This window comes from Capricornis sumatraensis, chromosome 11 (genome assembly GCF_032405125.1).
Source record: "Capricornis sumatraensis isolate serow.1 chromosome 11, serow.2, whole genome shotgun sequence".
NCBI classification, from domain to species: domain Eukaryota; kingdom Metazoa; phylum Chordata; class Mammalia; order Artiodactyla; family Bovidae; genus Capricornis; species Capricornis sumatraensis.
Window position 1 is genome coordinate 28,647,031 of NC_091079.1, and position 14,490 is coordinate 28,661,520.

The 14,490-nt window shown below is 38.6% G+C and overlaps 1 protein-coding gene across 3 annotated transcripts in view; it reads right to left on the bottom strand.

Moving 5' to 3' along the window:
• The window catches only part of EFR3A (EFR3 homolog A), a 53,996-nt gene extending 43,210 nt beyond the window's left edge, over positions 1-10,786 (bottom strand). The window contains exons 1-5 of one of the 3 annotated variants that reach the window (XM_068983300.1): positions 10,755-10,786; positions 8,117-8,244; positions 6,716-6,866; positions 4,023-4,144; positions 354-503 (exon numbers count right to left, since the gene is read on the bottom strand). In XM_068983300.1, the coding sequence (XP_068839401.1) occupies positions 354-503; positions 4,023-4,144; positions 6,716-6,866; positions 8,117-8,223 (530 nt within the window). In that variant the 5' untranslated portion in view covers positions 8,224-8,244; positions 10,755-10,786. The remainder of the gene's footprint in view (positions 1-353; positions 504-4,022; positions 4,145-6,715; positions 6,867-8,116; positions 8,245-10,754) is intronic. The other 2 variants (XM_068983301.1, XM_068983299.1) reach the window with 2 other exon arrangements.
• Positions 10,787-14,490: the final 3,704 nt, after the last annotated feature.

Here is a 14,490-nt window from a genome sequence, read left to right on the forward strand (position 1 = left end):
TGGATCTCTAAATAATAGAAGTTCAGTTTATAATCTCTATTTCTTACACTTGCAGCTTAAATGGTACTAATTCAAATTGCAATCTAGACTGCCCAATAATAAGCAGCAAGTGATGATTTATTCTAAAAGAAATAAAGCCTTAAGTGTCTGAGTAAGAATCTGTGGTCTACTCAGCCTAATGTGGTGACTAAAGATGGTAATTTTTTCAGAAAGGACATATATTTAAACTCACTCAAGTTTAGGAGACTACTATATACATAATACTAAAGATGAAACATTCTTATCCAAACAAGCAAGCACACATACACCCATACAAAATAACACAGCCCCACCCTACCATCTTTATTCAATACCTGTCAGCCTCTTCTATCTTTTGCATGTTGAACAGCAGGGATGGAACAATTTTATCCATATGCTGAGGCTCCCAAATGGTAGCCCGAAGTTCATCATTTACTGTTTTACGAACCACACCTTGAATACCTCTGATTCCAGCGATTCGGATTCTATAAAAAAAGAAAAAAAAAAATTCAGTCATGAAAAAAGTTATTTAAATAAGTTTGTTAGCTTAGTTAAGGGAATAGATGTTAAATAAATACTGTTATCTCAAGTCACTAAAACAAAAATAACACTTAAGAAGTGTAAGAAATTAAAATCTCAAAAATCTAAGATGGACAGAGATATGGCAGTTCCAAAAGAAACTGACTTTTAATACCATCTTTTTGTAATCAGCATTTAAAGTTAAAAAGGACTGTAAAATATAGGGTTAGTCTATGTGTCAGTTTTCAATAAAATAATCTAATCAAAAGAAATAGATTCTCCTATATTCTCTCACATAAAGCATACCAAAGTTTTCTCAGGTCAGTCTTCCAAGGCAATAGAAATAAAAGCAAAGATAAACAAATGGGACCTAATCAAACTTGCAAGCTTTTGCACAGCAAAGAAAACCATAAATAAAACAAAATGACAATCTACAGAGTGGAAGGAAATATTTGCAAACGATGTAACTGACAAGGGCTTAATTCCCAAAATCTACTAACAGCTTATACAACTCAATAATGAAAAAACAAACAACTCAATCAACAGATGAGCAGGCCTAAATAAACTTTTTCTCCAAAGAAGACATAGAGATGGTCGACAAGCACATGACAAGATGCTCATTATCGCTAATTATTAGAGAAACGCAAATCAAAACTACGAGGTACCACCTCACACCGGCCAGAATGGCCATCATTAAAAAGTACACAAATAACAAACGCTGGAGAGGGTGTGGAGGAAAGAGAGGCCTCCTAATACTGTTGGTGGGAATGTAAATGGTGTGGCAGCCTCTATGGAGGCTCCTCAAAAAACTAAAAACAGGGTTGCCATATGATCCAGCAATCCTACTTCTGAGCATATATCTAGAGAAAAATACTATCTGAAAAGATACATGCACCCTGATGTTCACTGCAGCAGAATGTGCAATAGCCAAGCCATGGAAGGGTGCTCACTGACAAGATGCAAGATAGATATATACATAAATATATAAAACACACACACATACACACAATGGAATGTTACTCAGCCGTAAAGAAGAATGAAATAACAGTATCTGCAGCAACATGGCTGGACCTAGAGATTATCATACTAAGTAAGTCAGAAAGAGAAAGACAAATACCATGTTATCACTTATGAGAGGAATCCAAAATATGACACAAATGAACTCATCTATGAAACAGAAACAAACCCGCAGATAGAAAGAACAGAATGTGTGACTGCCAAGAGGGATGGGGGTAGAATGGACCGTGAATCTGGGATTAGCAGATGCAAACTATTATACACAGAATGAATAAACAAGGTCCTTCTATACAGCACAGGGAACTATACTCAAGATCCTGTAATAAAACCATCACAGAAAAGAATATGAAAAATTATATATGTATAACTGAATCACTGTGCTATATTGCAGAAATTAATACACTGTAAATCAACTATACTTCAATAAAGTTTAAAAAAGAATTAGATTTTTCTGAGAGGATGATAATAATTCAAACTAATGAGGATCAGATTCTCTCCCAGTTCTTGCCCAGAAGTCTGAGCAGCTGAGTGACAACAGGATTTTACCGTCCTGAACACCCTCAATGTGTCCTCAGCCTGCCCCTTCATGGCTTCTCCCTGAGAACCTCTCCCCTCCGAGTCACCTTGATGGAAGACTAGGCTGGTTCCTTTAGAGGGATGACATGTGAGCTAACAAAATGGAATGCGGATGATCCAAGCCATGTACACACTACACGCCTGTGTGTCCTGACACAGACACATTATGGTATGTAGACAGGTAACATTTTGAGAGAAAGCTGCCCTCTCCTCCCTTCTCAATTCAAAGGCCTCAAGTTCCTCCAGCTCTTCCTCATTCTTCTTTAAAAATAAAATCTAATCTATCAGTCCAAGGATGGGAAGAAAAGTAACCAGAAAACAGCATATAAAATCTGAGGAAAGAACAAGCTCACAAGCAGAGCCAAGCTGGTAGCCCACCTTCCCTGAAACACCTTCATTCTGACCAAATGTGACTGTTATTTACCCTCCTTTTTAGCTGCCAGACTTCCCTGGTGGCTCAGATGGTAAAAGCATCTGCCTACAATGCAGGAGACCCAGGTTCAATCCCTAGGTTGGGAAGATCCCCTGGAGAAGGAAATGGCAACCCACTCCAGTATTCTTGCCTGGATAATTCCATGGACAGATGAGCCTGGTAGGCTACAGTCCATGGGGTCGCAAAGAGTCGGATATGACTGAGTGACTTCACTTTCACTTAGCTACTACCTGAAATATTCACTATTAGAAGTTTACTCAGCTTACCCAGGACTGTTTCCAAAAGCTATAAAATAGGTTTAGAGACTGGAGGATGAGGGGAAGTGGGTGGCACTGCTTCACAAGCCCACAGGGAAATAACGCACGCCTACAGGAGTAGCGGGTGGAGAATGGGATGTGGCAGTAATACGGCACTAAACAGGTGAGGAAGTGAACATGGAGACAAGACAAATTCTGCCTCGTACGAAGCTGGATCTGTTCATGCTGTTCTCTTAGAACAAAGTCTTGAGAGATTCTTCTATAACCACAAAGGGATAAGCCTAAGTTTACTACAAAGTTACTATGTGCCAAGTCAAATATTTTATGAAAATCTTAAAGTATCAGTCCGATTTCCTACTGGCCATGACCTCTAATTTTATTTGATAGTATATTGCTAAAAATAAAGGGATTTCTAATAATAAAACAAAGCCATGAACATATTCCATGAAAAGTGAAAGAGAAAGCGTTAGTTGCTCAGTTGTGTCCAACTCTTTGCGACCCCATGGTCTATGGCCTGCCAGGCTCCTCTAACCATGGATTCTCCAGGAAAGAATACGGGAGTGGGTAGCCATTTCCTTTTCCAGAGGATTTTCTTGGCCCAGGGATTGACCCAGGTCTCCTGCACTGCAGGCGTCTTCTTTACCATCTGAGCCACCAGGGAATGAGATATGAGAAGAAAATAAAGCTTGACTGGGGGTGGAATGGAGGCGTTGATATTTAATAAATAAAAGGTGGCCAAGGGAGGATTCTCATGGTAAGATGACACCTGAGCAGAAATCTGAACAATGTGAGGTAAGCAGCCATAAGGAAGGTATCTGGGGAGTTGTTCTAAGCCAGGAGGCCATTCAGTCCAAAGGCTCTGGGCAGAAGTGTCCCTGATGTGCTCACACAAGCGAGGAGACCTAGGCACTGGATCAGCGTGAAAGGGGGAAGAAATGACAGCATGACAGGATCTAACATTGATGAGGGGAGCATTAAAGGGGCATTCTGGGCTGCAGCGGAGACTGCATTTTATTCTGATCCAGGTAGGAAACCACTCTCAACTTTGCTGCTTCAGTCAGTTCTTCTAACAGCAATGAAAAGCTGGACTTTAGGAATAAAGCATACATTTCCCATCTTCTTTGGGAATCATTATGTAAGATATAAACACAATATTCATCAATAAATTACTCCATGACTATAAATTATAAAGCAATACATACTCTGTTCGTGTTTCTGGATCACTATGATAGGAGTGACACATGGCACTGAAGCGAGATACAAAAAAGTCGTAACGTCTATGATACGATGGTGTGTCTTCTTCAATATTTGCAAATTTGACAAACTAAAAAGAATAACAGTAAAGTGTATTATCACCTTGTTCAAAGTGTAGAAAAAATATTTATTTTCATTCATTATTTGTTACATCGACAAGAAATATCCAAATAAAGAGCAAATGAGATATGAAATATCATAAATGTCACATATATATGAAAGGAATTTTTTAATAACAAACTTCACAAAATCAAGAATATAGCATTGTGAGTGTTAACTATAACTTTCTGACGCAGTTTCTTTGGAGTGAGTGAGTGCTTGCCTTGAAGCTCTTCTGCATTTCCCGGATGCTGGCAATGTTTTCGTGATAACCACAGACAGTTCAAAACCTTCAGGAGTTCTATTTCTTAAATCATAGGTAGGACATCTTGACAGCTGTTGTATAACACATGAATGAATATTTATACAAACAAGATGGGACAAGAAAAAGGGCCCTAAGCTGAAGAAAACATCACCAACACAGTAGAGAAGAAAAAGACTCATACAGTAAAATTTATTCTACCTATTTTTAAAAGATTAAAAAAGAGAGAGAGATATGCATATGTTTAGGAAATTTTAAATATCCTACATGAGTCACAAACCCAACCATATGATCCCTTAGTAGGCATCCTTTTTTTCTTATTTGCTTTCTCATTTATTTGGTGATTTACTGCTTCTAAAATAGCCTAAAGATGTCCTGGGAACAAAATGAAAGTAAGCATAAACTTGAAAAAATAAAAGTATGATACTAAAAGTATTTTAAATTAATTCAGACAGAGCCAAGTCATCTGTTTTAAAGAATTTCATATGACTCATATGATTTAGAAAAAGGCCACAAATACCACAACTGGGGGTTCCATCCCTGGTCTGGGAAGATTCCACATGTGACAGGGCAACTGAGTCCGTGCACCCAACTCCTGAGCCTGTGCCCCGCAGTCAGACGCCACAGCAATGAGAGGCCTGCACAGCAGCTAGAGTCCCCACTTAAGGCAAGCAGAGGAAGCCCACATGCAGCAACAAAGACCCAGCACAGCCAAAAAAACAAAAAGTACAAAGACTACTAATAAACAGAAAAGTCCTGAATCTGTCATGTTTGACAATATTTTTTTAACATTCAATTTTCAATATTTGAGAACTTAGCACCCCAAAGAAATTAAAATCAGACTTCCAGGAAATACTATATAAACAATGTTGGTCAAGATAATATAGCATTTCACTTAATACAATTCACTCAAATCAAAAGTAGTTAACTGGAGATGTTTGTCTTTTTCTCAAATGAGTCATTAAAGGAATTCTAACGGCATTGCTGACTTCAAGTAAAGAAAATTCTGGAGATTTCTCACACTAGAACTCCTTTGCCCCACAGCCATTAAAACATTTCCCCTAAATATACAGGACAGATGAAATGACAAGGTCCTACTGTACAGCAGTACAGTATCCTGTGATAAACTGTAACGGAGAAGAAAATGAAAAAAGTATACTTTATATATATATATAACTGAGTCACTTTGCTATACAGTAGAAATTAACACAATGTTGTAAATCAATTATACTTCCATAAATTAAAAAAAAATTTCCCCTAGACTTTCCTCACCTAACTGTAAAGGAAGCAGGAGAAACGAAGTGGCCACGCTGACTGAGATGGAGCCTGTCACACCACCTACCTGCATGTGGGAATATCCAACATTTTCCCTCTGAAACTAACGGACAAAATCATACTTAGGGTTTTCAAATGGGGATTTTATTTACATGATCTAGGTTAAAAAAAGGAAAATATTATATTACTACCAACAATAATAACTAACAGTGCTACACACTGTTGTAAGAACTTGGTATTAACTCACATCATACAACAATCCTATAAAATTGGTACTATAATTATCCTTGCTTCACAGATGAAAAACTAAGGCAAGGAGCAGCTAAATAACTTGCCCAAGATACACAGCCAGAAAGTGCTGTAGGCATAGTTCAGAGTGAGGCAGTCGAACCCTAGAAGCCGTGTTGCCAGTCAGCACCCACAGTTCCTAACCACAAAACAGCTGTCTGCAAGCAACAGCAGGTAACAGATGACTCTTCTGTGGAGAAGAACCTGGATGGAAACATGCAGATTGGTTGAATGCCTGAAAGCTTCCTCAGAGATGAAGATGGAACTAGAGACTGAGGCTGAAGGTGATACAATGAAACTAAAGACGAGGAGAAAGGTTATCACTGTATTTTATTTTCTTTATTAAATATGCCTTCCCCACCCCACACATGTTTAATAAACTACAGTTCCGGATAAAAGAAAATGAATGTTGTTAGCAGAAACAGTTCAGAAGCAGTGTTAGAAGGCTGGGGAGTGGGTAGGGGGAGGTTGTGAGGGGACACGGACTCCTTCCACTTATGGCCAACTGAGTTGCTACCACTTCTTGTGATTCGTAATGTCCCAGATTTCACACAGAGCAACAGTAAAACTTTGAGACAAAATGTTCTAATCATCTACAACTGCCCTGGTTGCCCAAATACCCTGACCAGAGCATCTGCCATTACCAGATAAGGACACTCAAAGAAGACTTAATCCAAGTTATGGTAGTTGCTCTTAAAATTAGAACCGCTTACTTACAGAATTTGTTCCAAGAACCTGAAGCTTTGGTTCCCCTGATTCCAGCAGTTTTGCTACCATATGAAGAAAGCTTTCTACAAATGGCTTGATGCTTTGAGAATGGCAGGCCATAAGAAGTTGGTCCAATGCCTCCATAGCAATTAAAACATACCTAAACATAAGAGAAAAGTAACATCAAAGCATCTCCAGCTCTCCAGATTCTTCTCAGCACAACTCACAGGAATAATTAGAATAAATTTATTTAAATGCACAGAACAGAGAAAGGCAAATTTAGCAGCATCTGAGTGAGAGCCTAATCCTCTCACGACACTAAGGATGTTGGGGTCATAAAATGACCCTCAGGTGGGAGGACGCAGAGACCAGACTGCACTCCTCCACTCTCTTCTCCTCAGCAAAACCTCTCCCAGAGCTGCTTCCACATTAACTTCCCGTGAATATTTTTGTAAACACAAATATTCTCCATTTTCCAGATTTTTAACCATATTTCTCTGCATCTGACCCAAAACAGTTATTATAAGAAATGAGCTTAAATTTCTAACACAATCTATTTGTATTTATAAATATGAGAATATAAAACAGTATCAGCAATATTATAAGGAAAGGTATAAATTTTACCTTCCAATTCATCAGATTTTAAAGCTTGTACTAAAAGTTAAAATTCAGAATTTAGATAACTTTGCTTGAAAAAATGACCATAAGAACTATTTGTATCAAGACTCACATTTGTAGCAAATGCTCTAAATGGTAACAGTGTGAAAGTAGAGAAAGCCAGTGTATCATTTGGAAAATGGAATACACTAAGGAACTAGGATCACAAAATGATAAAAGTATCTATATACCAAATTGCAAAGTAATTACTGTTCAAGCACAGGGAATGGATTAAGATGGTAGTCCTTTATTTATAGGTCGATGTATAGCTCACACAGTTCACATCAGCACGCCTGCTCAGAATTTACATATTCTGAACCTATTATAATATCTAAGACTAAACACAGCTCTCTTTTATTGCTCCTCTGACAGGCAAAACTGGAGCTGTGCTAAAAATTAATTTGCTAACAGAATTTCTGATAGTTTCCAATTTTGAGACTGATTTTTAAAGTATAGTACTGCACTGACAGACCTTTAAGGGAATCAATTTCTACTATTCCCATTAGGGAAGTTTAAAAATCAGTGGATGCTTAAACAAACAACTCTTTTAACTAACATGAGTTTATTCTTAAACCTGACTACGAGGAAAGTAATAAAAGCTACAGCATCTATTTGGTATAATACATATCCTCGTATGATACTACAATGCTTTACTCTCCATCTATTATCTCTGCCTGCCTAGATGGCAAAATAACTTATAGGATGATTTAGCCTAGGAAGAATTTTCCAAAGATACCACATTAGTTTCCTTACCCAGTACGATGTCTGACAACATCCCTGCTCAACCTTTCTGCAAGGTAAGAACCAATTCGATCCAGTTTCTCTGGAGCAGATACAGCATAAAATGTCAATTTCTCCATATCAGCTTTAACAAGGCCATCCTAAAAAAAAACAACAACAAGTGAAATAGGTTCTACTTATGCCTGTATTTCCACGCTTAGTGTTTGTATTTCTAAGTGCTGCTTGCTTCTCATCCCCCCTTTATGGATTGGAAATTAATCCCTATTTACCCTGAGCCTGCCTGGATACAGTCTCTTTAGTGCTAATCACCATTCTGGATATGTAGAGCTTTCAAAAAGTTAAAGCGCTGCCCTATTTAGGAAAGCATACACCTTCACAAGCACTGGATTATTCTAACACCTTCCTCTATATATTAAAAACCAAAAAACAGCTCAATTATACAATATATTGTAGTAATTATCAGCAAAGGTTCAGTTATTTGCTCTCCTCATTAGAGCCCTCTTTGAAGGCAGGGACTATGACAGGTAGACAGATGCACTCTGGGCACCTGCTACTGGGTCCATTTTGGACACAGGAGACTTTTTTGTTTAATAAGTTAAAGATAAGAAATGTTGTCAGCTGGGTTTATGGTTGCCATATGTATGCAAGATTCATGTAAATCTTTTTCTTACATCTTATTTTACAGATTGCTCAAGTAGATTTTTTCTAAATGTTTGGCACAAATAAAAACTCTTCCAACTGACCTGTCACCACTCTCATATCAAAAGTGTTCAAAGCTCCCTCACTGCCAGTAAGATAAGTAGATTTATTTTCTGTTATTCACATTCCTCCATAATCTTGCCTCCACCTTATCTTCATTAGCGGCATGTTTCAGATTCCTTAAAGAAATGATCTGAATATGCAGTCTATTAAATGATACTTTTGAAATTTCCAATCAGGAATTCAGTAATTGTGCCCTAGTAACACTCATTATACTACGATTAGGTTACAAGAACCTCCACTTGAAGATCCTGGTCCCAAATGTTATCTCTGACTTTATCACACCTTTTCTCTTAGGTACAAAGAAACCAATCTCTGCTTCTCCAGATGGTGTATATCCTTCCAAGTTCATTTCTTCTGTGAATCTTCGCAGAGACTGCCAACTCAGAGTGAGTGATACCTTCCTGATTTAAAGGCGAAAACTTTACCCCTGTTTTACTTAACATTTTACTTTCTAATTTATGCACTGTGATTTAACCTTTAGTATCCTTTCACTTTATATCAGTGGATGGAAAGCTTAAGGCAGGTACCGTATCTTAGAGTTACTTATATGCTATGAATTATCCAGGATATCTGGCAGCCAATATATTTAACTGATTCCAAGTCCAAGTTCAAGTGAAGTCGCTCAGTCATGTCTGACTCTTTGTGACCCCATGGACTGTAGCCTACCACGCTCCTCCATCCATCGGATTTTCCAACTGGAGTGGGTTGCCATTTCCTTCTCCAGAGGATCTTCCTGACCCAGGGATCGAACCCGGGTCTCCCGCATTGTAGGCAGATGCTTTACCGTTAGCCTCAGTTAAACAGATTAGCCTTTATACAGTTCCTTAAATCAGATTTGATTAAAAACAAGATATAGCTCATAAATTGTTAAGATAACCAATAAGTTTCTACAGTTTTATTTTTTTTAAATAAAGCAATCTCTGGAACTCAAACCCATGTAACATTTTTTTGTTCCTATCTAACACTAGACTAAAGGAGTCTTAGAAAAGTTAGTGAAGTTGCTCAGTCACGTCCGACTCTTTGCGACCCCATGGACTGTAGCCTAAGAGGCTCCTCCGTCTACGAGATTTTCCAGGCAAAAATACTGGAGTGGGTTGCCATTTCCTTCTCCAGATCTTCCCAACCCAGGGATTGAACCTGGGTCTCCCACGTTGTAGGCAGATGCTTTACTGTCTGAGCCACCAGAGAAGTTCTCCAGAAAAGTTAAGACAGTGTCAAATAAAATCAATCAAACACAGCTGCTTTGAAGCCTGTAGTCTTCCATAAAAAAGTAATTTTTATGAAAAATTAAAAAGCACTTAAGTAAAAAGAGAACAAACTCTGCCTGGAACATTCTCCTTTTACTTCTCAATTCTCTTCTGAAAACTGTGTGGCGAACCCTATTTATTCTTTGGATCTTAGCCTGGATTTCGCTCCTTCAGGCATTCCTTCTTCCAAGTCCAAATCAGGTACCATTCCCACCTACTCCAGCAGTACCCTATACTTCACTTCTCTATCACATCATTCTTTCACATAATATTGCAGTTGCCAATTTACTTGTCTATGAGCTTGGTGAGAGCAGAAGGCCATGTCTGTATTCACAGCTGTGTTCTTGGCATTTTGTAAATAATCTGAAACTAGGTCATAAATTTAAGAACTGTACACACTAAGAACATCACCTGTCCATCATTCTGAATATATGCCTAACCTAAGAAAAGAATCTGAAAACCAGTCAAGCAAGCACGGATCGTTTAAAGGTTAACAAAGAGAGAAGTATAAAATTAGTAGTGTACATGATGAGATTTGGGAGTAAAAGTAGAGAAATGAAATTAGGGAAACCTTAGGGAGATCAGCAGGGGGGAAGGATGGGTCAGCAAAGAGAAGGATCAGTAGATGTAGATCAAATTACTTTTGGATCTTCCGGGAATATGTTGTCCACCAGGCGTTTGTAGCGAGGACGCAGAGCAGAACAGCAGCAACACACTCCTGTTGAAAAAGAATAAAATCACAAAGTACGGCAGTTAATCATACTGTAAACTGATCTAAAAGTTCATGTTCTGAGTATTTATGGATTACTGAAAACAAAGGGGAAAAGTTCCAACAGCCACAAACAGAAATGGGTGTGCAAATTCATTATTAAGTAAGAAATGAAAAAGTAAAATTTCTCCTCCGCTTCCCAAAGACACCAGGTCAAAATGAACACTGTAATGAATTATTCCAGAGTTTCGAACCGAACTGTTCTGGAGTGTGTGTACATGCATGCATGACTACCAAATTCACCCTATAAAGTACATATGTAATCGGTACCCCCCTCACTTCCTTTCTGATCTCATCTTCTATTACTCTCTGCATCATCCCCTATTTACCTCCTTCCAAACCCCACTTTTCCTGCCAGGCCCAATCTACTCAGTTCCAGCTACAATGGTCTCAAAATAGTAGTTCGCTACACTAGGAAGTGTAGCTGGTGAAAACAGTTAACACCTCTATCTACATGATGAATTATATAAAGAAGCCACAACAGAGAGATAATCAACCTCAAGGGAAAGTCCAGGAATTTCAAAACCTGCTCAGAGACTGCTCTGTACATTTTCCGTTGCTGGCATCTAGGAAAAAGTCATGCATTTGGATGAGAAGACCTAGGTTCACACCAATTCTTTCATTTAAGGGGCCACGTGACTTTGAGGGAACGCACATCATCTCACTGGAAAGAACTCTGTGAGGAGGAGGAGGAGGAGGAGGAGGAGGAGGAGGAGGAGGGATCCGTTTTTTTGTTCTACAAACTACTAACTTAACGGGATGTTGGTCTTGAGCCACTATACAGCCATTCCCATGATTTAGGAAACTGGACTATGTGTGTTTGTGGCTAAGTGTGCATGTGTATGTATTTAGAAACCAATTTACGGCATGAGAGAACACAAGCTAGATAGAAGTTAAGGAACTCAGACCTAAGCAGACTTCTACCATCTCATCGAGTAATGTTATTCAACAGGCAACTTCTCCGGATCTCACTTTGCTCACGAAGCATGCATAACTCATACAGGCAGCAGTACCATGTCAAGTGAGTGCCCAACACAACAAAACATGTGAGACTGACTCCAGATTTGCAGCAGAATGGAGTCATTATGCTGATAAAACAGGACAGAATTAAGACATGTACAGCAATTTTGGTGATTATAAAGTAATGCACATACATTACTTAACATTTCCAGCAAATTAGTGAGATATTGTTATCACTACCACTTTACAAGAAACTGCAGAAGAACCGACCAAGTAATTTACTCAGCTGCAATGGCTAGGTGAGAATCCAATGCCTAACTCTGAAACCTCATGCTCTTTCCATGAAACCACTGATACCAGTGGTCAAATGAATCAACACACAGATGTTTCATTTGCACATACTACTTCCCGAACACCACATCAGATGCCACAGACACAGGAAAGTATAAGAGTCCAGATCTCTCCCCTTGAGTTTATAAACTGTCATAAAAAATAGTGAATAATTTAACAGCATATATTTAGGCACCACATGCAGATAGTATAAAATGCTGTCTACTGTTCAGGATGTTTTCTACTTTAAAAGGAGAAAGAAATTCCAGAGTCCATTAGGGGATTTTTTTTTTTTAGACTAACTCCAAAATATCTGAACTATTTTTAAAGTCCAAAAGCAAAACACAGGCCTGATTATTAGAAAGAAAAGCAAGGGTAAAAGCAAAGTAAGCAACAGTCATATTCCTGTGTCAATTATACCTAATATAAAAATACTTCAGATGAATATTAATACACAGAAATAAATTAAAATCAAATATGTATCAAGTGATTAACTTACACAGGGCACTGAGCTGGGTATTGCAATGATGAAAGAAGCTTATAACTTGATTAAGAAGATTAGTAGGAATACTTTGCTACACTAATGCAAGGCCAAATATAGAAAATTCAAATTGCTATTACGGCAAAGAATCTGGAATGGAACTGAAAAACAACTCCCTAAGCTTCAAGTTTCCTGTTAGAATGATAAATTATGTAATTTACAACAGACTAAGAATTCTTAATAAGGTATTAAGTCTCATTTACATCAATACTTTCTGATATTATACACTGTTTTTAGTTTCAAAAAAGCTTACAAAAAATGGGGGCTTCGGAATCCACGTAATATCCAATTTTCACTTTGAAGAAGCATAGGGTCTGTTAGAGGAGAAAGATGAGAAAAATGACAAAATGCCCAATAGGGGGTTAAAGGGCAGAGGCTCTGGAGTCAGACAGGTCTGAGGTGAACCCAACATCTTTAACTGTCCAGTTAGGCAGGCACATTATTTTCTCTTATCTTACCTATGTTTCCTCATCAGTGTAGTAGCACCTTCTTCATATTTATTGGGAACATGAAATAAAATTATATGTAAAGTTCTTATTAAGGGTGTAACATTTGGTAAGCATCCAACAGATTGGTAGTTATTATTACTAATGCTATATAAAAGTAGAGGACAGAGGAACTTGGCAAGTTATAGCCCACGGGTTTGCAAGAGTCGGACAAGACTGCGTGACTAAACAAAAACAAGATAAGAACTACGATCAGGGTAACCGAGGTGCGTGAGGGCCCTTGAGACAGTGTTCCCAACAGTGTGAAAACCTTTGCTGAGAATTAATCATCTAAACATCCAACAAATTCTCTGTGTGGTTCACAACAAGCTTTCGATAACAAGACCCGAGTCCAAGTGGATGACTGCTTTTTTCCGAACATGATGTGTGCAGCACTGTACTAAGTACTTGGCAGCATTACTCATGTACTCCTGCAGCAACTCTCTGAGAGGGTTAGCAGCAACTTTGTTTGACAAAGGAGCAAAGGAGCTAAGGGAGGCTCATTTGTCCCATATCCCGTATCGTAGAGCTGGTACATACAGAGGAGCAGAGATTCCAACCAGACATGATGACTTTGAAGGGTAACCGCCACACTAAACTGCAGTCCATGGGGTCACAAAGAGTCAGACATGACTCAGCGACTAAACAACAACAACAAAACTCAAGGACTGGACACTTTCTAAACTCCTTTAAACACTTTAGCTCTCCACAAGCCACGCCCAACGGACGCGACTGCAGGAATGAGTCAGAGACGAGGAGTGCCCCTCCACGGGGGAAACACACAGTCACAGTGCGTTTCTCCACAAGTCCAAACAAAATACAACTTCCTGACCTCTTACTGTACATGAAAACCAACCAATCAAGAGAGAGCTGAAAGGAGGTTTAAAAGCTTCAATTTACTCAGGTTTCTAGAAAATGATAACACTGAAGGTAATATGAGGTGAAAGTGAGTGGTAATTGTAATCACAAAAGAAGAGAGAACTCTATGGGCTATTTTAAATAAGAGACTACTGTGTTACCAACATCACAAGAACAAGTGAGATGAAAGCACTGGACCTACTCAGGCACAGAAGCGTGGGGGTCTCCCCTGTCGAAGCCAGTTCATAAGGCTTTTCGAGTTCAGCTGCAGGTACCTGGACATAGTCCTTCATGTCGCAAGAGACGAGTTTCTAGTTGCTCTTCCAGCTCTTAGAGCCTTTTACCTCCTATTCAGGAAGTGCCTAGTTCACTTTACTTGTAATTAAATTAGCAGAGGGTACTAGTATACTGTAACATATCTACTTGTTGACATC